At 39.5% G+C, this 23,409-nt stretch overlaps 1 protein-coding gene across 5 annotated transcripts in view; it reads right to left on the bottom strand.

Annotated features, from left to right (window-relative positions):
- Fxr1 (FMR1 autosomal homolog 1) overlaps positions 1–20,600 on the bottom strand; it is a 70,076-nt gene extending 49,476 nt beyond the window's left edge. For 3 of the 5 annotated variants that reach the window (XM_013360762.4, XM_005330260.5, XM_005330261.5), the window contains exon 1: positions 20,337–20,445. In XM_013360762.4, coding sequence (XP_013216216.1) covers positions 20,337–20,387 — 51 coding nt within the window. In that variant the 5' untranslated portion in view covers positions 20,388–20,445. Of the gene's footprint in view, positions 1–20,336; positions 20,446–20,579 lie in introns of those variants that run through there. The other 2 variants (XM_078043703.1, XM_013360763.4) reach the window with 2 other exon arrangements.
- Positions 20,601–23,409: the final 2,809 nt, after the last annotated feature.

Below are 23,409 nucleotides of genomic sequence, written 5' to 3'. Positions count from 1 at the left end.
AAGGTATTTACTATGTCCCCACTGCCCACAGAGCTGGGGGATTGAATCCTAAGGTCCCCTACAATCTAGGCAATTGCTCTATGACTGTGCTACTCACACAGTCCCAGACATAAGTACTGCTAATGACCAGATGTCTAACATTTAGTCCATTTAACATAATACAGGCACTATCTATTTTTTAGGTTTTTAGGTGGACACAATATCTTTATTTTACATTTATGTGGTACTGAGGATAGAACCCAGTGCCTTGTGCATGCTAAGGGAGCATTCCACTACTAAGCCTTTCCCCAGCCCCCAGCTCCGCCCCCTACACACACACAGGCACTATTTTTAAAGGTGCTTTGGTGTTCTCCAAGCCACCAGAACAATGCTAGGTTGTCATTTGTACAATAGACGCAAAAAAGTCAGGGTTGGGTCTTTAGCAAAAATCACTGTCAAAATAGCCACTTTTGTCTGCACATGGCACAGAAAGGCTTTAGGCCTTTCATCTGGCCCAGAACTCGATAGACCCTCCTTATCATCACTTTCTACAGTTTTACTTACCCAGCTGTCAATTATAATCCAAAACTCTTAATGGAAAATTCCAGAAATAAGCAATAAATTTTGAATTCACTTTCTTGAAAAGGTATCTATATAAAAAAAAGTAATAATACTATCCAGTTTTAGGTATCCAGTGGGGAAGTCTGATCATACATCATGATAATAAGACAGTGTTTCTCAAAACTTTTTACGTTTTTTTCTTCTTCCCATACATATACAAACGGGAAAGCTTCCAAAGCATCATTATGAAATGTGTTCACTTTAGTCACTTATTTAGCCCAATATCTGGTTAGAATGGATACTCTTAACTATAACTTAATTAATAACACTATAACACATCTGAAGGGTGATCAAAATCTTAAATTTTTATCCCCATGTCTGACTGAACAAACAAACAAACAAAAGCAAACAGGACTTCACACAAAGGAATACCATGAATTGAAATGTACACTGAGGAGGGCAGTTGGACAAAGTAGCAGGAATCCCTGAGCAGTGGGAATTCTAAGTGAAGCTTTTCAAATGCAATCTACCCTAAAATAGAAATTAAAGGAAAACATTCTTTAGTGATACAGTGAGGCAGAAAATTAATCAAAAATCAATACACTTACAGATGTAAAAAAAAAAAGTTTTAAACACTAAGCTGAAAAAATAAAAGAAAAAAGGTATTCTATTCACACTAAAAATTTACTCACTGAAAAACTAAATCTTACTAAGGCCCTCAATTAAAAACTGGAATGGGATATCATCATGTTAAGGGAAGTACAGGACCTATGTGCAGAAATCTTTGAAACACTTGTGATTATAAATGAAAATTTAGAAAAACAAAGCACCATCTTCTTATATAAGTTTTGATAATGTAAGTTTCCATATGCACCTAAAATTAACCTATAATTTCCATGGAATCCCACTAAAATGTTAAGGGAGCATATGTACTCTGTTAGGGGAGAGTATGTATTCTAGAGAAAAATAAATTAAATCTACCTTGTTATTTTAAAGGCACTAAAATTGGAAACAAAGGCAGGTACATATCAAGCACTAATGCTTACTTTAATACTACAATAATTACCAGGTTTTGTGACACTAACCTGTAATCCCAGCTATTTAGGAGGCTGAGGCACAAGCATTGCAAGCAAATTCAAAGCCATCCTCAGCAACTAACTTGGTGAGGCCCTAAGCAATTTAGCAAGACCCTCTCTCAAAACTTAAAAAGGACTGGCTAGCAATGTGGTTGAGAGTAGGAAGATGAGAGCCTTACAATGGCATGCACCTGTAATCCCAGCTACTCAGAAGACTGAGAGAAGAGTATCATAAATTCAAGGCTAACCTTAGCAATTTCATGAGACCTTTTTCAAAATAAAATAAAATAAAAAGGGCTAAGAATGTAGGTTGGTGGTAGAGTGCCCCTGGGTTCAATCTCCAGTCCAGGCCGGGAAGGGGAAAAAAAGTGCTGAAAGACTGCACTGGCCCAAGCTCAGTGGTGCACAACTGTAATCCCAGCAACTGGGGAAGCTAAAGGCAGGAGGATCTGGAGATCAGCTTCAGCAACTTAGGAGCAACTTAGGAGACCCTCATCAACTTATCAAGACTGTCTCAAAAAAATAACAAGGACTGAGATGGAGCTCAGTGGTAAAAGTACTCCATGGAATAAACCGCCAATATCCCCCGTCAAAAGAAAAAAAAAAAAGTTGAAAGATTGGTATTTTAAATGTAGCCAAAATCAGAAAAAAGCAAATTATGGACCTGGCTGAAAGTTACCTAATGACACTATATTATGACAGACAAATTTTTACTTATGAACCTTCCAAGCCCCTTGTTTTCAAGAAAAGGAAAATTACAACAATAGGTATCTACACACACACAAAAAAAATCATCTTTCTGCAGCTCTTTCCATCATTATGAACCAGATGACAAGATTTAAGTCCAGCAGTGGAGGTAGTAGTGACACACACTTCTGATTCCAGCTTGGGGAGACTAAGGAAAGTGGATTCCAAATTCAAGGCTAGTGTGGGCAACCTAGGGAGATCCAATCTCAATATAATATTAAAAAAGGGATGCACAGTTGCTCACCTCTGGGTTCAATCTCTGTTATTCGCAGAAAAAGAAAAAAAAAAGATTTACTCTGGAAGCAATATTCATCAGGAGAAAATTGGTACCTTTTATAGTTCCAGAACAAAACGTCAAAATCTAGTTGCCAACTGGACAATCAGTTATGTCCAAGATATGGGCTTTAGTTTAAAAGAAAGTTATTGCTTAAAAAACACAACATCATCAGAGGCCTTGAGTAATAGCTTAAGAAATCTTAAGTAGAGATCCATAAATCCTTTGCAGACCATTCTACTAAACCCACTACAAACATCATCCTCACCCAGAAAAATTCCTTTGAATATTAACCACCATTGCAAAAGAAAAAGGGGGAAAAAAATAAAAACCACCAATGCATTCCTAGTACACAATTTACAACACTAAACTCCTTATAAAAGGAAAACAAACTTAAAAACATGAATACTCCGCAAACGACCATAAACTGTAATCAAGAACTCAAGAGCTTGAATCCACACAGTGAAACTTAGAATGAAAAGTGAAGTCCAGAACCAAAAATCCAAGATTTGTAGTCCAAAGTGTCAAATGCTATATTTCATTTTTTTTCCCCAAAAACAGACCTGGGAGCCAAAACTAGGCCCCCATGCACTCTAGCACGCAGTGTGCTTAAATTTCAAAATTGTCAGAAACACAGATTGCAAAACAAACTACTAACAACAAAAGAAAAGCTAGGAGAAACACTAGCATTTTTCTAAATGGAGATCAGGAACCATTCCTCAGTGCAGTCATTAACTTTTTGATAACTTCACTCACAAAAGTAAAACTAAGAGGAGTAGCACATTCCTGAAATTCCCAGCATCTTGGGAGGCTCAGAAAGGAGGCTCCCAAGAACAAAGCCAGCCTCTGCAATTTGGTAAGGCTCTAAGTAACTTCCTGAGATCCATCCTGTCTCTATATAAATAAAATAACCTAGTACCAAAAAAAGAAAGTGAATAAAACCTATTAAAATTTTTCATGGTTTGAAAACAATTTTTTTCATGTTTTAAAAACAATTTTTTTCATGGTAAAAAAAGAGATGTCAAGGATCTAAGCCTCCAGTTCACACTTATTCTCCTGAACAAGCAAAGAAACTATCAGATTCACAATACCCCTTCCTTCACATTTGACAAAGAATTCTTATGGTATAATTCAAGTAATATTAGTTTTAATAGTTGTATCAAAATTTTTCTCTTTTGTTTTTTTGCCATGGATTACTGGAAATAAAGAAACATTTTTAAGATTTGACAGCACAGTCAAAAATAATTTCACACTTTATTCTTTCTCCAAGTATTGCCTGAAATCCCAACAACTCAATAGACTGAGGCAAGAGGATCCAAAATCTGAGGCCAACTTTGACTCTTTAGCAAGACCCTGTTTCAAAAATATATATAAACAAACAAACAAATAAATAAATGACTGGGGTGCAGCTCAGTAGAAAAGCACATATTCACCTGGGCGAGATCTTGGATTCAATTCATATTAACACCCCATCACAAACAACCAAAAATAAGTAGCAGTTGATAAGTTTAGTTCCTGAAGCAAACTTGTGATAAAGCACTGTATTTCTGAAAATAAATTCTGCTCTACTAGAGACACTGGGCTCAGTTTGTTAGATGCTATAGATGTAGAGCCTTTCTTCTATTCGTTCTCCCCCAACACTTAAGTTGAAGATTACTGTTGAGAATAAATCTCATTAAAAAAAATAGCCTAGGAAAAAGGAAGTTACTGGCATGTTTAACCCAAAATTTACCACCTCAGGTTTCTGTTTTTCAACAACTGTCACAACAATTATCACTTGCTATCCCCTGATTAATTATCATTTTACTTACTGGTTCATTCTCTGGCCCAGTCTACCTTCCCAGCTCAAATTCTAATGATTAAAATCTCAGAAATCAGGATGCTTCTTACAGTTGAGGGCAATTTTAGAATAGCTGATATCCACATGGCAGTCAGGATATGCTCAAACTTTTGTTTGCATGCAATTTTTCTGTAATACTTGATTAAAACCCCTTGACTTCAGTCAGTAAACCAATGAAAAATCATTTTAGGAAGGACTGGCATTTCTTATCAAGAAGGTGGGTCTGTTAACACCTTCTGATACCTTACAGTGTAGATGACAAATTCTTGGAAAAAAACAAACTCTGGAGATACACGAGTTTTGTTGTGTTTGGGGGGAGGGGGTTTACAAGGTAGTAGAATCCAGGGGATGCTTAACCACTGAGCAATACCCCAACCCTTTTTGAGAGAGGATCAATAAGTTACTAAAGGTCTAAACTAAATTGCTGATACTGGCCTCAGACTTGTGATCCTGTCTCAGCTTCCGGAGTCACTGGGATTTTAGCAGGCGCCACTGTGCCCAATGAGGAGAGAGCACTTTTAAAGTATGCTTTGCAGCATCAATCCACTCCATGGCACTCAGAAAGAGATGGTGAGAACAAACATCTTAATATGAAGATGTTTTGACCATTGTTTTCCCTTTGGTTGAGGGGATATACCAGGAAATGAACTCAGGGACATGACCACTGGCCACATCTCTAGCCCTAGTTTGTAATTTATTTAGAGACAGGATTCTCACTATTGCTCAGCACTTTGCATGGCTGAGGCTGGCCTTGAACTCCCAATCCTCCTGCCTCAGCCTCCAGAGCTACTGGGATTACAATTGTATTCCACCATGCCCAGCTTGACCTATTTTCCTTCCATTTCCCACTTTATGCATGCAAGTGTTTAAAGGAGACCTCTAAAGTATACATAATAATACTAAGAGAGGCCTGGGTTCAGTGGTGCATGCCTGTAATCCAGCAACTTGGGAGACTGAGACAGAAGGATCTTAGACTCTGTCTCAAATTAAAAAGGGCTATGATGTGGCTCAGTGGTAAAGCACCCCTGGGTTCAATAGCTATACCCACCAAAAAAAATTAAAATATAAAATCATAACTCATAATTAGCAACAGTGCCTCTTACAACTGATGACATTTTAGGAACAAAGAAGCTGCATAGATCTATCATTAATTTTCCAAATATTTATGCAGAAACAATTTATTACCTGGATTCTAACTCAACTTCCAACAATTTAAACATCTCTAGCTTTGGTTTACTGACACCTCACATCAATGTGTCCACCATCAGAACATCACGTTTCCCAGTTTTATACCCTTACACGTATGGTCCCAGCCTCAGCATTTTAGCAAAGTCCTAAGCAACTTAATGAGACCCTGTCTCTAAATAAAATATAAAAAGGGTTGGGGATGTGGTTCAGTGATTAAGTGCCTCTGGGTTCAATCCCCAGCACCCCAATTAAAAAAAAAAAACAAATCTGAATACAGCAAGTCTATATTATTTTTGCAATCTATTATTTATGTTTATTTTGAACACATGGGTGCTCTATCACTGAGCTAGATCCCCAGCTCCCCTTTTTTTTTTAATTTTACTGAGACAATGTCTAAATTACTAAGGTTGGCCTTGAACTTGTGATCCTTCTGCCCAAATCTCCTGAGTCACTACAATTACAGGCTTGTGCCACCATGTCCAGCTGCAATCTTTTATAACCAGGGTTCTAATACAGCACAATATAATAAGGCATCCACTATCGTGTAATGAGTGAATTTCTCTCTCATGCACCTCTGTGCCAAGGTTTCGAGAATTTAGAATATATTGTTTCTGGTGTTTTATAATTCAGTCTGAGAAAACTCAAGACTGAAAAAGTCTTACACTCTCCAAGATCTGGGTAATCATATTACCCAGGCAATTTCAGTTGAAGCTGCTTAAGCTGTGGTACTCTCATGTACTCAAAGGTATGCCAAGAATACTTAATACTACTCCCTTTCCTTAAAATATCTGGAGAGATTATCTCCCTTAACTCTTTTATGTTAAATAATTGAAATAATTCATAACAAAGTAAATATTTTATGTTCCTGGACTGTTTGCATAGTTAAATACAAAAAATAAAAATAGTCCTTATAAGAGCAAGGGAAAAACACTTCACCAAATGATGACATCAAAATACAGCAGTATCACTGCTAAGATTTTAAGTCTCATATCCATTACTTAATATGTGGTAGATAAAACAAGACTCAAAGCAATAAAGTAAATAAGACTCCTAACTAGCTTTATTTGTCAAAAGGCAAATCACAATGTTCCCTCTTTAAGGTCTCTATGATAGTCTTCTCAGAGCATCCCCAGAACTCTCTGGAGCAATTCTCAGCAGTGTTTATCAATACAGAATGGAATCAGCCCCCCTGGATGCCAGACATCATCCTCTCATCCTGATCCTAGAAGTTAGGGAGAGATGGGTAAGGAAGGAAGTATCCAATTCAATTCTTACACGTCGTGCATCACCCCGCCCCCAAAAGAAACTTTTCATAGGTGAATTACTATTTAATACTTGGTGCTAGCACAACTGCCCATCTATCTATATGAATACTCAAAAAAGTTTTTGTTTATTCTTTGCAGTGCTAAGGATTGAACCCAGGGACCAGGAATGTTTTATCATTGAGCTACACCCCCAACTCCCCTCCCTTTCTTTCAGAACTGGGAACTGAACCCAGGGCCTTGTGCATGCTAGGCAAGTGTTCTACCAGCTATATATCCCCAGATCTTTTTATTTTTTTGAGACAGGGTCTTATAAAGTTGTCCAGGCTGGCTTTGAACTTGTAGTTCTTCTGCCTCAGCCTCCAGAGTCACTAAAATAACATACAAGTGTACTTAGTAAAAATATTTCTTGATGTAGTAATTATTTCAATGTAAAAATAATTAAAACACTACAAAATAACCTACGAAATTCTTTGTATAACTAAGAAATTCTATGTATAACCAGTCACAAGCTGTTTTAACTAGGATTGCTTTAAAGGGAGAAAAACATTAAAAATAAAATAAAATAAAAACTTTTCTATGTCCAGGAATTCCATCAAGAAGACAGGAAAGAGGACACCTGAATTAAGTCACAGGTTAAGTCAAAGGCTTAATGTCCAATATACAAAAAGATCTCAAAAAATGACAAAAGGGTACCGCAACAGAAAAATATGCAAAAGTAGTTTGTCAACATTTACTATTAGTTGTTTTTTTAAGTTCTCCACCAAGCTTTCCTATTCTTTGAAATCTAATGGAAACAGATATGCAGAGTGACCAAAAAGAGACAATGAAATTACTATAAATTTGGGAATGGTTGAATTTGATATTCTTATGAAAATTATGTAACTACAAATAAATCACACTACACATGAAAATAATATGCAAATGACTCCATTTTTATGGAACATGCTGAAAAGTTGTACTAGGGGGGCGCTTAAACCCAGGGGGCGCTTAACAACTGAGCAATAACATCACCAGCCCTTTTTATTTTTTAATTTGAGAAAGGGTCTCCCCAAGTAGCTTAGGGCCTCATTAAGTTGCTGAAACTGGTTTTGAACTTGCTATCCTACTGCTTCAGATTCCTGAGCCACTGGGATCATATATGTGCCACCACACCTGGCATACATTTGTATCTGAACATATTAGAGTCTATGAACATGGAGAGAAATCTGAAATAACGTGTACTGGGCTATAAAACAAAGAGTACCTGAAACTGAAGGGAGAGAGATCAAGCCACAGATAGTGGGGTGGGTGGGGTAAGGGGAAAATCGAGCTTATGTATCATACTTATCATGTCTATAAAAATCAACGTATTTGTGAACACATAAACATTTTTTTTTTTTTAGAAAGAGTTGAGAGTGTTAGCCGAGCTTGGTGGCATGTGCCTGTAATCCCAGAGGCTCAGGAGGCTGAAGTGGGAGGACAGCAAATTCAAACCCTAGTGAGACACTAAAGGTGAGACACTAAAGGTGAGGAAGTTAACAGTCCCCATAGTCCCCTTGAAAAGGATGAGAGGTAGGCCCTTGAGCCTGACAACATGCATACAGTTAAAAAAGAGTGGAGATGCATCTTTAACACTTTTTGTCAACCAGCACTTGTTCCATATAACACATATGTATACACATACATCACGACACTCTGGATTATACCTCTAATCTCATATCTATAATTTTATTAAGAAATCTTTTACATGTTCACAAGATTTTTTTTTTTTTTTGGGTACCAGATATTGAACGTAGGAATGCTTTACCACCAAGCCACATCCCCAGCCCCTTTTTTTTTTATATTTTATTAAAGACAGGGTCTCACTGAGTTTCTGAGACTGGGTCTGATCTCTGTATCCTCCTGCCACAGCCCAGTTGCTGGGATTACAGGTGTGCACCACCATACCCATTACTAAAAGATCTTCATTGCAATTCAAAACCAACAAAAAGCACCATTTATTACTAGGGCTGGAGATATAGTTCAGTTGGTAGAATGCTTGCCTCACATGTACAAGGCTCTGGATTCAATCCCCAGCAACACACACACACACAAACCAAAAACAAAAAAAAAACCTCTCATTCAGGCAAAGGCATGCTTCCAGTTCCAGCTGATCTAGAGGCTGAGGCAGGAGAATCAATCATTTGAGCACAGTGTTCAAGACAAGCCTGGGCAATATGGCAGTCCCATGAGGGGAGGGGGCCTTGCCAAGGTAGCACACACCTGTTAACCCTACAACTCAGGAGGTTGAGGCAGGAGGATCATAAAAAGTTCAAAGCCACCCTTGGCAACTTAACGAAGCCCTGCCTCAAAATACAAAATAAAAAGGGTTAGGGATGTAGTGTAGATGTTAGGAGCCCTTGGGTTCAATCCCCAATACTAAAAACAAAATTTTTAAAAATTAAAAACATGAAGGCCCCTGAGTTCAATGCCAGGTAAACCCCCCCCCCATTCAACTATAAAGAACATTTTTTTGGTTGACATTTTTTATTTTTTTCGTACCATGAATTGAGCCCAGGGGTGCTTTACCACTGAGTCACATCCCCAGCCCATTTATAAATATTGAGACAGAGTCTGTTGCTTAGGGCCTCATTAAATTGCTAAGGTTGACTGTGAACTTGCAATTCTCCTGCTTCAGGCTCCCAAACCCCTGGGATTACAGGTGTGGGTGACCACACCCATCAGAAACATATTTTTAAACAATTATATAACTAAATCTACAAAACAAAAATGATTTCAAATCAATGGACACTTATTCTGATGAACACATGTTCTACAAAAGTCTGCAAATTTACTAACTATTATAAATTACAAAAATTATGCATCCTTATGGACTAAGTTCTAATATAGAAAAAATTATTGCAAACAAGCCTTCAGCATTCATTAACACTGAGTTTTTAACTATTCTGAATAGAAGAACAGAGGGCAATAAGAATGTGAAGATTGCATAATACATAATATCTACTACTTCTTCATACTAGTAATGTTCTTGACATAAACTTATAAGATTTAACAGTTCTTTTTTGTTTTGGTACTGAAGACTGAACCTAGAGCCAGTTTACCACTGAGTTACATCCCAGACCTTTTTATTTTTTTAAGACAGAGTCTAAATTACTGAGTTGGCCTCAAACTTGGGATCCTCCCGTCTCAGCCTCCCCCATCACTGGGATTACAGACATGTATACCACCATATTTACTCAAACATTTCATCTTTAAAATGGAATAACTTTGTTTCCAAATGGCCACCCATAGCTATTACAACATTACAGTTGCAAAGAGTTGAGGTTCCATTTACTTAGTCTCCAAGTGTGTATAAAGTTCTGTAACAAACATCTCAAAGTGACCAGGATCAATACCCCTAAAAAAGCTATTTAAGTTCAGTTTGAGCCAAAATTGTTAAGGATATAGTTTTGTGCATACATAAGGTTACTAAGATCACACAACAATTAGTGTCCAGAGCTAAGATTAATTCATTTGTTCATTCAAATATATAAATGAACACAAGTTATTACAAAACTTAAATCTTTAAAATAGTGTGAAATACTATAAAAAATTAAAAAGGCAAAAACAATTTATGATTAATCAGCCAGATTAAGAAAGGGGGTGGATGGAAACATGAGAAATATGCCCCATGATCCTTAAAATTATCTCCCCATCCAAACCCCCTCCCAGGAACTGAGGATTGAATCAAGGGGTGCTTTATCACTGAGTTAAGTTCCCATTTCTTTTTTTCTTTTTTTCTTTTTTTTGAGACAGGATCTCACTAAGTTGCTGAAGCTGAACATGAACCTACAATACTCCTTCCTCAGTCTCCTCCTCAGTAGCTAGGATTACAGTCATGCACCACCATGCCCAGGGCTGATCCTTAAAATATATTGAACAAGTACACAGATTCTTTCTGCCAACAATAACTACTTACTTCATCAGGGAGACTTCTTTATTCATCCTCCCAAAATAGATGAGTGAAAAATGCTGAGGCTAGATAATGAGATAAGCTAAAACAATTGATACAAGTTATCTTGTTTTAAACAATGAGAAATGAGGACAGAAATCTGCTATTAAATAAGCTTGAGATTTAATTTTATTTTAAGGACAAATATGATGAGACTGCTATACATGTACATGTTATACATGAACCTATGCATATTACATAGGTAGGTATACATCTAATGTTCAGATTAACAAAGCAATGTCTGGCTCATATTAATTTTGCTTTGTTCCAGCTACTCTTTTCAAAATTTGGTCCCAGAGAAGCCATCAGTACAATCTTCCTATTTATTAGCCAACCTTAAAGGAAAAACTCTTCTCAATTCTTTTGTTATTCAAAAATACTAAGTGGCAAAATTATTAAGAGATGACACCTCACTGGGCTGGGTATGTGGCTCAGTGGTACAGCATTTGCCTGGCATGGATAAGGCCCTGGGTTCAATTCCCAGCACGGGGGGGGGGGGGGGGGGGGGAGCACCACACCAAGAGACTCCGAAGGCTGAAGCAGGGCAATTACAGAGGTGCTAAGCAAGTGAGACCTTGTCTCAAAAAAGGGCTGAGAATGTAGCTCAATGGTTAAATTCTCAGTACCCTCCTCCCAGCCAAAATTACTTGAAAGTAGGGGTGAAGCTCAGTGGTAGAGCATTTATATAACATAAAGAAGATCTTGGGTTCAATTTCAGAATTGAGCAAAACCAACTGAACAAAAGCAGTTTATATAAAAGCATAAGTATATAATATGTGTGCACAAGCATGTATACATTTCAAATATGTCCCAAAATATCTTACGCAGTCAAAAATCTATAGGCTAACAAATGTGGAGAGTATATATCAGCACTACTGAACAGAAATATACCACTGAGTTATATCTCTAAGTTTTCTAGTAAATATTAAAATAAGAAAAAAAAAGCTAAAATTAATTTTAATATATTTTAACCTAATATATCCAAAATAATATATCAGTATTTAAAAATTATTAAGGGACTGGGGATACAGCTCAGTGGTGGAGCACATGCCCAGCACATGCAAGGCCTTGGGTTCAACCATATCACTGAAACTAAAATGTCTTTGAGATATTTTATATTATTTTTGCAATTACATCAATTCAGAGTAGCATATTTCGGCTCAGTGTCTATTGGTTATCATAAAAGAAAAAGCACATTCCTGTAAATCCGACAATACCTTAAATTATTCTTGGGGAATCATCTCAATTCAATCCTAACTCCTGCTATATTAATTAGTAACAATTTAGCAAACCACATATATGTACTTCAAAAAGAATCACATCCTAATGGTTAAGGAGATAATCTGTGGAGTCAAGGATAGAGTTTGATATTATGGAGCTAGACTCAATACCCTCAAATGACTATAACTAGAACTAAGTAACTGTGGATGAATGAGAAATGCACATGTACTTACACATAATCTAACAAGTAGTCTGGGTGCTTGATAAACAGCTCTTAATGTTCTGCTTCATACTGCAGGTGAAAAACTCAAGGTCTCACAACTTGCAATTACAAAAATTAGGGTTCAATCATGGAATGCATATTGCTCTTTGGGGGAGGTACTAATTTGCTACATTTGGGAGGTAGGGTGATTGGGATTGAACCCAGGGGTGTTTCACCAACTGAGCTACATCCCCGACCTTTCTTTAGTTTTACTTTTTGAGACAACTAAGTTGCCCAGGCTGGCCTTGAATTTTCAGTTCTCCTGCCTCACTCAGCCTCCCAACTGGTTGATTACAGGCATGCTACACCACCCTGTCCAGCTAATTTGCTATATTCTTACCACTGTGCTAGAGAACTCAAGTTATAAAATCAAGTCAATTGTCTGCCCTTATCTTCTTAAAATATTACATTTACTACCTAAGATTTCCTTTAAAGAACTTCAGAAGTGAAAACCTTAACCAGGCACAATGGCACACACCTGTAATTCCAGTGGCTCAGAAGGCTGAGGCAGGAGGATAGCAAATTCAAGGCCAGCCTCAGCAACTTAGCAAGGCTCTAAGCAATAAGACCCTGTCTCTAGAGAAAATACAAAAAAAGGAGATGGCAAAGTGGCCCACTGGTTAAGTGCCCCTGGGTTCAAAAGTCGGGTACAAAAGAAAAAGGTGAAAGCCCTAAAGTTAAATGCCATTTCCATTACAGTGTAATTTTGGATAGGTTACTTCTTCACTTTTGAGTTTCCTAATGTGTAAAACAGGATCAAGATGTACCTCATGGAGTTCTGAATATGCAGGAAATGCACGTGAAATGTATATACAATATCTGGTGTAAGTAACATGTCCTCTCCTTAAACTATTTATAAAAGGCATACAAATACATGACATAGAAAATACACAGGTGCATTAAATACAAATATGAAAAAAACTGTTTTCTGGTCATATAGAGAGACCTTGATGATATATCAAGGTCATCACAGATACGGGTAGGTTTTCTTTTAACTTTTGTTTTCAAACTGTTCCATAATTATGTATAGAACTTATGTAAACAACTTTACAAGAAACTCAAACATTTAACTTTTAAAAATTGTGGTCAACACCAGCTAAGTGGTAAAGTTACCAGGCTTCTATCCCCCTACCCCAACTAAGAACAACATGCTTCTGCAATCATGAATAAAAACAAAAATGGCTGTGACCATTTAATTTCACTTAGGAAAATCTTAGTTCCTTAACACTTATAAAAACCATTATTTTATATTTGTACAACTAAAAATCACTCATATCTGACATTTCTTATTTAACAGAGAAGCCTTACATTAAGATACCCCCTATTGCCACACCTGCCTGTAATCCCAGTGGTTCCGGTGGTGGAGGCAGGAGGATCTAGAGTTCAAAACTAGCCTCAGAACTTTATTGAGGCACTAAGCATCTCAGTGAGATTGTCTCTAATACAAAACAGAGCTAAGAATGTGGCTCAATGATTAAGTGTCCCCGAGTTCAATCCCCAGTACCCCTCCCAAAAAAAACAGCCCCTATCTTTTCTTCAATTACTAATATCCCCAAAGCAATAAACCAACAAGATTTTTGTGCCCCCCTTTTTTTGGGGGGTAGGGTACTGGGGCTTTAACCCAGGAATGCTTTACCACTGAGCTACATTCCCAGTCCTTTTTCTTATTTTGGGAGAGGGTCTTGCTAATTTGCTTAGCACACCTTCCCCACTAAGTTGCTGAAGCTGGCCTTAAATTTTTAATCCTTATGCCCAAGTCACTAGGATTTCAAGCATGCATCATCATGCCAGGCAAAAATATTTTGTTCTACCTGAAAAGTCAGTATATAGTCAAAACACAACTCCTCTACTATGCTTCTAGCCTTCATTAGTAATGATAATATACCTCCAGCATAATTCAGCTATTACTCTCAAATTGCATTCAATATTAAAATAACAAAGAATAAGGAAATTAATTATGCACATAATACTTTGAGATTTGTTTTGTAGTAAGTCAATTATATAGTTAAAGCAGAAATCCCAGAGCTCTGAAGTAATTAATTCTATCTTCTACAGAGAGGTGCAGAAATTTAATTTATCTTGGAGATTACACATTTTCTTGGAATACCATGTTAACTTTACATGAGTCAGAAACTAAGTGACTTTTTTTGGTACTGAAGTTTGCAACCAAAGACACTTTACTACTGAGCCACACATCATGAGATCATTTGTGTGTTTTATTTAGAGACAGTCTCACTGAATTGCTTAGGGCCTCACTAAATTGCTGAAGCTGGCTTTGAACTTGCAATTTTCCAGTCTCAGCCTCCCAAGTCACAGAGCCCGGTGTGACTTCAATATTTATTTAAAATTATATGCAGGAATGGGGATGTACCTCAGAAATAGACCACGTGCTTGGCATGTGCAAAGTCCTGGGTTCAATCCCCAGAACCCCCAAAAAAGTAAATTATATTCAGTCTAAGACTATACCATGCAATGTTATTACAAAGTTTAGTATCACAGGACATAGTAGCATGTACTTGTAGCACTTGTAGTCCCAGCTACCCAGGAGGCATAAGGACCACTGGAGCCTAAGAATTCCAGAACAGCCTGGACAACATGGTGAGACCCCATTTTATCTATCTATCTGTATCTCTCTCTCTCTCTCTCTCTCTCTCTCTCTATATATATATATATATATATACACACACACACACACACACACACACACACACACACCCCTTCCTCCCTCTACCTCACACACAGTTTAACATCATATGCATCAGCTAAAAAAGCATGTTAAGGGCTAGAGTTTTAACTCATCAATGGAACACTTGCCTGGCACATATGAGGCACTGGGTTCAATCCTCAGCACCACATAAAAATAAATAAAGGTATTGTAAATATACATATATATTTTTTAAAAACATGTTAAGATAAAATGAACACAAGGTTTTCTTTTATTTGTAATGAAATGTTCTAACATAAGATTGTGGCAATGGTTGTACAACTATAAATACGCTTAATCAGCACTTGATTATACAAGTGAATTTTATAGAACATACATTTTCACAATGTCTCATAACCTTTTCCTAAGATCAAGTATAGCATATACACTCTACCTCAATAAAGCTTTCAAAAAAAAATGTTTTAAATGTTCAATAATAAACCCTAACATGCTGCTCTCAGCTAGGAAAGTTACAAAAGTAGTTACGTTCTATAAAATTATTATATATCACCACTGTTTTCCATTCCTATAGATTTATAGGGCTAGCTGGGAGTGGTAGCGCAAAGTTGTTGAGAACCACAGAATGGCCGCTGGCATTTTCCATTAAGATGATGATAATTAAGTTAAGCTGTGTTAAATTGCTGTGACTGGATGATCATGGATTGAGACAGGCTGTATATTCAATTGTATATAGACCCCTTCTGTCCACCTGGGCGCCCAATACTTTGGAGTTCTCACAGGGATTCCTGGGGAGTCCGAGTTGGTTGGTGAAGTTCCAGTGGAGGAGTTCTGGTTGGTGTGTGGGGTTCCTGAAAGGGCAGCGTGGGTGGTGTTGGGGGGAGTTCCGAAATAAAGTTTGTTCCTGCTTGAGTGGCTCATGGTTTGTGCCTAGCCAGACTGAGGCACAAAGTAATCCCAGTAACTCTGAAAACTGAGCCAGGAGCACAACTTCAAGGTCAACATCAGCAACTTAATGAATTCTTAAGTAATTTAGCAGCAAGACCCTGTCCCAAAATAAAAAGGACTGGGGGTACTGGGGATATAGCTCAGTTGGTAGAGTGCTTGCCTCACATGACAAGGCCCTGGGTTCAATAAGCAGCACCACCGAAAAAAAAAAAAAAAGGACTAGACATGTAGTTCAGTGGTCAAGTGCTTCCAGTTTCAATCCCCAATACAAAAATAAATTTATAGGGCTGCAAATATTTCTAGAACTATAGATCCTCCGATAAGTAAAAATGCAACATACAGGACAATGATAGCATGCTATCATTTGTATAAATATTGTGGGGAGGGAAAGCCCATCATATTTTGTGTAAAATCTTCAAGGTCCATCTCATCACTGGTTCTAATTATTTTGTGAAATATTTGGGGAGTGGGGTAATGCTTGAGATTGAACCCAGGACCCTGTATGCTAACCAAGTGTTTTACCACTAAGCTATAATCTCAGACCCAAACTCAATTCATGTAATCAGAATCTGCAGTGCACTGACATTACACTGACTACATACCTCAAGGCATGATGACACCTGTTCTTTGAAACTCTTCAATTACAATTTATACTTACAGTCAAGTATATATGTTATAGGGGCAAGGGGAGGTAAGGAGGTGGGAAATTCAGTATCCACCACACACTAATAAATACTACTAGAAAGAAGGTTGTTGTACTGTATGTAAATAAACTTCAGCTGGGCATGGTGGTGCATGCCTGTAATCCCAGCAATTTGGGAAGGTGAGGCAGGAAGGATATCACAAGGCCAGTCTCAGAAACTTAAGATACTCATTAGGTTAGTGAAACCCTGTGTCAAAATTAAAATTAAAAGACTGGGGATATAGCTCAGTGGTAAAGTGAACCTAGGTTCAAACCCCAGCATTCTCTCAAAAAATAAATTAACCTCGATTTAAAACTTCAATACTTTGGGAGGCTGAGAAAGAAAAATCAGTTGGAAGCCAGCCTCAATAACTTAGGCAGGCTTTAAGCAGCTTAGAGAGAACCTGTCTCAAAAATTAAAGGGCTTTGTGCCTGACATGGTAAGAGGCCCTCAAAAACTTATTGAGACCCTGTCTCAAAGGGCGGGGAGCACAGATGCAGTGGCACATGCCTGTAATCCCAGCTACCCGGGAGGCTGAGGCAGGAGGATCACAAATTCAAAGCCGCCATCAGCAACTTAGTGAGGCCCCTCTAGCAACTCAGCCTGACCCTCCCTGTCTCAAAAGTAAAACAATAAGGGCTGAGGATAGGCTCAGTGGTTAAGCAACCCCCCCCCACACACACACACAGACACACAGACACACCACACACACACGCGCGCGCGCGCGCGCGCACACACACACACAGTTTCAATTCCTGGTAGGGGAAAAAAAAAAGTCTGGGGATGTAGCTCAACAGAGTTCACCTGGACTTAATCCCCAGCACCAAAAAATAAAAATTAAAAAAAAAAAAAAAAAAGCTGGGCGCAGTGGCACATGCCAGTAATCCCAGCAGCTGGGGAGGCTGAGGCAGGAGGATTGCAGGTTCAAAGCCAGCCTCAGCAAAAGCAAGGTACTTAGCATCTCAATGAGGCCCTGTCTCTAAATACAAAATAAGGCTGGGCTTGTGGCTCAGTGCCCCCTGAGTTCAATCCCCAGTATCCAAATAAGTAAGTTCTGGGAGTATAATTCAGTGGTAAAAATACCCCTGGATTCAAGCCCCAGTACCAAAAAAAAAAGTTCAAGGCCAGCCTGGGCAATTTATCCAGACCCTGTCTCATAAATTTAAAAAAAAAAAAAAAAAAAAAAGCGCGGGGGGGGGGGGGGAGGGGGGGTTGGAGATGGAGCTCAATGTAGAGTGCCTAACTTTGTAAGACCTTGGGATACTTCCCCAGCACCACAAAAAATATAGTTAAAAAAATAAAACTTCAAGTGGCTAAAATTAATAAAATGTTGTGTATTAAGGCAATTTTTTCCAAGTGAGAATTTCACTGCCATTGAAAATATTGGGGGCCAGTGAACTATTTCAAATCCCTGTTCTACACAAAGAGACACTAGAAGATTTGCTCAGGGTACAGAGCTAGTTAATAGTAAACTGAAGGGCAGATGCAGAATTCTCATCTGTTTACTTCAAATCCAGGGTTCTCTCCACTCCATCATTCTTTCAGATTTTTTAAATTCTTTCTTTAAATTTTTTTCTAGTTGTAGATGGACACAATACCGTTATTTATTTTTATGTGGTGCAGAGGATCAAACCCAGTGCCTCAGACATGCTAGGCAAGCACTCTACCACTGAGCCACAACCCTGTCCCTCTTTTTGAATTTCTTAAAGACTCCAGTTTCCATACAAGAGGATTATGACAGAATAAAACTCCACAGGTCTCAGTGAAAACTTACAGTACACACATGTGGCTAAATGTGTCCTTCCCAAGCTTGCCAAACCATTACCTCCTCAGTTGGTGAGATAAAATGGGTAAGGAATTAAATCTGAATAGATTTAAGCTGTAGATTTTTAGAGTTTTGAGGGAGGGTCAATAACAAATCCTTCCAAATTCCAATATGGAATTTGATTGTGACTTGACTGGAAAAAAATCATAAGAAATATGACTATAAACAATATACTTATCTCATAAAAGAGGGGGGAAAATTGTACGGATTATCCACTACTGCTAAAGTGTTCTCCTACATGATGCAAAATAATTTGTTAATCACTTTGCTTTTCAATATGCAAAGAAAAATGCATACCTGATACACAAAAACAGTATAAATAGAACTGCAACTTTACAAGGGAAGGGGGATGATGATGCACAATAATAATGCACCTTAACTAGAATAGTATGGTTAAGTCCATTCCTTGAGCCCCAGCAGTCTTTCAGAGAAGGAAATGCTAATGTAACTAGTTACACATCAATAGGTGATAATAAAGACACCTTTACAACAGGCAGTTTTTACTTTATGTTGACCATCAAAGGACATTTAAAACTAGAAAGTTTTGAAGAGTCCTTAAGATGCAAACAGATTCCAAACTATGTGACAGTTAAGCCAAGTCCACAGAGCTAATCAGCAAAGAAAGATTAAGAAGAAATGCTGAAAATAATAAATCACCGCCACCATATAAAATCTCGTGGGATAAAAGATACACTGAAATGAAAATCTGTTGAGAAATTATTCTGCGTATGTATAATACTCGCGCGTTAGAAGAAGGCCCTCATAAAAATAGCCAAGACACTCAAACATTTGAGATGCTGGCTTAGTGAGATTGACTGACAGACAACAGCTGGGAAGATTTTGTATTGATCTTGTAACATTCTGGCATGCTTTGGAAGAAAGGGAGAATCGAAGGAAGGAACCGTTATTAAGGCAAAAATAAACTGCATTTCATTTTCAGCTGCGTGACCCCTCTTCACACTGGAAGCCCCCTAACAAATTACTCCAGATTCCCTCTTCCGTATCCCAGCCGGGATTCCAGGATTATACACCTCCTTTCTCTCAAAGGAAACAAAAAGAACCTCGTGAAAACAAAACAAAACAAATAACCACCTTAGAGAAACTGCTATAAAGAAACTAGTCGCCTCTCCACTTGTCTCCCTAATTCACTTCACGTTTTAAATCTTCACAACTCTCCTCTTTTCTTCCGTAATAGAGGGGGCTAGAGTAAGGCGCCGCCCAATTACCCAGGCCGCAAAAATAGCTCGACCCGCCACATTCAAGGTTTTCTACTTTTCTCTCTGGGATACCAGCCCCCAAGCCGCTACCCCGCTTCCCCTTCAGACTCTTAAAGGCTCCAGAGCCCCAAACCCTAACAATACAAAGGTGAATTCCTGAGATTCCGCGAAGCACCCCCCGAGGGGGTGGGCAGAGCGCTCCCGCTCCGCCGGGTCGAGGGGCGGGGGAGCGGGTGTAAGCACACAATCCCACCGCCTTCTCTCACGGCTTCCCCACCTCCAGGGGCCCGGGCCTGTTCCCAGGGAGCTCCCAGCCACCCCGCAGCCCCGGGCTTCTCCTTGCCGGCCCGCCAAGGGCCTCACCGGCATCCAAGAAGGAGGCTCATAAACAGAAAAAAGCAAGAGGTGTCCGACGTGTTGTTTCCAAACATAACGGAGCCTGGGCCCCCGAGACCGTTAAACCGCGGATGGAGGGGGGAGAAGCGAGGAACCCTGCGGCCTCTGGCGTTGGCCTGGCCGCCCTTGCGACCCCAAACTTCATTCTGTGGGATCACCAATCCTCCCTCAAACTCGCTCCAGCCCCCAGAAGACCCTACAAAGCGTCAAAAGGGTCAATACCTTGTAGAAAGCCCCGTTAGAGCCGCGAACCTCCACCGTCAGCTCCGCCATGTTGGAACCGCAAAGGCCGCTGGGAAGAGATTCTAGAAACTTTCCAACCAGAGGGGAGGAGGGGGGAGGGGCGTGAAGGAGGCGGGGGGAGGGGCGGGGAAAACAGGGAGGAGATTGGGATCCCCCGCCCCGCACCCCTGGGGTCTCAATGTACCGCCCCGACTCTCCCAGCGGGATCCCTCCGCTCCTTACATCACTCACGGTGGGCTCCGCCCGCCGCCGCCTACGCCCAGTTCGCCTCCCGACACAATCGCCCGACCTTTGCTGACCCGCCCCTGAGTCCCCGCCCCCTGAGCCCGCTGCCTGTTCGGCTCAGTCGGTCGGCTGCTTCAGCCAGCGGCTTGTGCACTTGCAGACGAGGGTTCGGCCTCCTGCCCTTAAACTTCAAGGGCTAGCAGCTCCAGAGTGACTTGCTCACCTTCAGAAGAGTAACTTTGGTGACCTCATTTGTCCGCTGAGGCATAAACGTGCATTCTATTGTGCTCCAAATTTTTGCACCCTGTTTTCTGTTCCTAGCTTTTTGTTTTGGGTTGTTTTTTTATTTTTTTTTGGTCTCCCGCCTCTCCGGTCCCTCCCCTCCCCCGACTCCGCCCCTTACTAGGGATTGAACCCAAGGGCGCTCCAACGCTGAGCTACAACGCCAACCCTTCTTATTTTTCATTTTGAGACAGGGTTTCCCTAAATTACCCAAGCAAATCACTGGGTCCACCCCAGCGCTCTGAACCCCCACCTTTTTAATAAGGACTTTATTATATTCAAATTCCACAGTTCCACACCCCATCACAGTTCAGCCGACTTTCTTCCCCACCTGTTACCACTTTAACTTAAGTATATTCAGGGCAATTTAGCGGTGTTCACAACCTGGAGCAGAGTTTGGGTCATTACTGGAAGTACTCAAGAGAACCTCACAAAACAGGAGGCCACTTTTCCCCTTACTAACACATGCAGTTTCACAAGTAAGATAAAAGTAGAACCATCTTGTATGATTCTACCAGAACCTACCCCCCACTCTGAAAGCATCCTGACACAGATCCTTTGAATGTTGTTTTAGCAATTTAATACCACAACTTTTTTCCCAAAGGAATGCCTAACGAAATAATACCAGTAGGGCTCTATTATATGTGTGATGTTATAGTAGTATTATCATTTTCACAGAAAAACTTTTAAATGATGCTTTGCTGGTACTGGGTATTCCCAATGGAATGCCCACTAGCTTAGCTTTTGGAGTCCCCTCAAAAATGTTGACATTTGAGCTGGGCGGTGGCACACACCCCTCTAATCCCACAGATTCCAACAGCTGAGGCAAGAGGATGGCAAGTTCGAGGCCAGCCTCAGCAATTTTTGCAAGACCCTGCCTCAAAAAACAAAAAGGAAAACAAACAAAGCTAAAGGACTGGTGATGTAATAGTGGTAAAGCGCCTCTGGGTTCACTCCCTAGTTCCAATATTTTTTTTTTTTAAAGTACACATTTGATTAGCACTTAAAACATCTCCAAAGGTTCACAAAAGAAATGGGGACTCAAAAGGTACTCAATGTTGTTATAAATGTTCTTTTAAAAAATGTCCTCTTAAACACATGCTGGTTTGCTCTTCTCCTGCTTTTGATTCTTTGTTTTGTAGTGTTTTTTTTGGAGGGGGGGCGGGGGAAAGGGGATTGAACTCAGGGGCACTCAACCACTGAGCCACATCCCCAACCCTATTTTGTATTTTATTCAGAAACAAGGTCTCACTGAGTTGTTTAGCGCCTCGCTTTTTGAGGAGGCTGGCTTAGAACTACTGATCCTCCTGTCTCAGCCGCTGTAATTATAGGCGTGCCACCGCTATCAGCTGTAGTTGTGTTTGGTTGGTTGGTTGGTTGGTTGGTTGGTTGGTTTGGGTACTGGGAGTTGAATCCGTAGTTGCTTTATCACTAAACTACATCTCCAGCCCTATTTATTTTTTATTTGTCAGGATCTGCTAAACTGCAGATATATATATGGAGAGAGAGAAAAAAATAGAAATACACTAGGGATTGAACCCAGGGGTGCTTAACCATTCAGCCACATCCCCAACCCTTATGTTTTGAGACAGGGTCTTGCTAAGTTGCTTAAGGCCTCACTAAGTGGCTGAGGCTGGCTTAGAATTTGTAATCCTCCTGCCTCAGCCTCCCAAATTGCTGGGATTGCAGGCATGTGCCACTGCACCTGGCTCACAATCAATTTTAGAACATTTTCACTACTTCAAAAAAAAAAGGGGGGGGGATGAAAGTGTACTCACTCCCCATTTCACCCTAACCCCCAGGAAGCCATTAATTTTTTTTTAATCTCTACAGATTTACCTAGTCTAGCTATTTCACAAAAATAGAAATGTGTAATATATGGTCTTTTATGCCTATCTCTTTTCACTTAGCATGTTTTCAAGATTCATCCTGTAGAAGCACATATTGCTACTCATTCCTTTTTGTCAAATACAGTATTCCACTGAATGGGCACCCATCATTTTATTGTGATTTGTGTAGAGGAGGTGGACTGATACTGGGGATAGGAGCCCAAGAGAAGCCCAAGTGCTAACCATGAACTCTGGTAAGCTACAGCCTCAGCTCCTTACATCATTTTATTTACTCATTCATCAGTTTACAGGCATTTGGGTCAAATCCATTTTTTGGCTATTAGGAATAAGAAGATTCCTGTACAAATTTTTTTGTATATGACTTTTTGTTTTTTTGGTACTGGTTAAATCCAGGAGTGCTTAACCACTGACCCATACATATCCCAAGCCCTACTTTTTTTTTTTTTTTTTTTTTTTGGAAACCAGATCCTGCTAAGTTGCTTAGGGCCACACTAAATTTCTGAAGCTGACTTTTTTTTAAATTTTTTTTATTTTTTAGTTTTTGGCGGACACAACATCTTTGTTGGTATGTGGTGCTGAGGATTGAACCCGGGCTGCACGCATGCCAGGCGAGCGCACTACCGCTTGAGCCACATCCCCAGCCCCTGAAGCTGACTTTGAATTTGTAATCCTCCTGCCTCAACCTCCTGAGCCAC

The sequence above is a fragment of the Ictidomys tridecemlineatus genome, chromosome 3 (assembly GCF_052094955.1).
Source record: "Ictidomys tridecemlineatus isolate mIctTri1 chromosome 3, mIctTri1.hap1, whole genome shotgun sequence".
In the NCBI taxonomy this organism is placed as follows: Eukaryota; Metazoa; Chordata; class Mammalia; order Rodentia; family Sciuridae; genus Ictidomys; species Ictidomys tridecemlineatus.
Note: the sequence above shows the minus strand (reverse complement) of the source record. Positions and strands in the feature narration are given on the sequence as shown.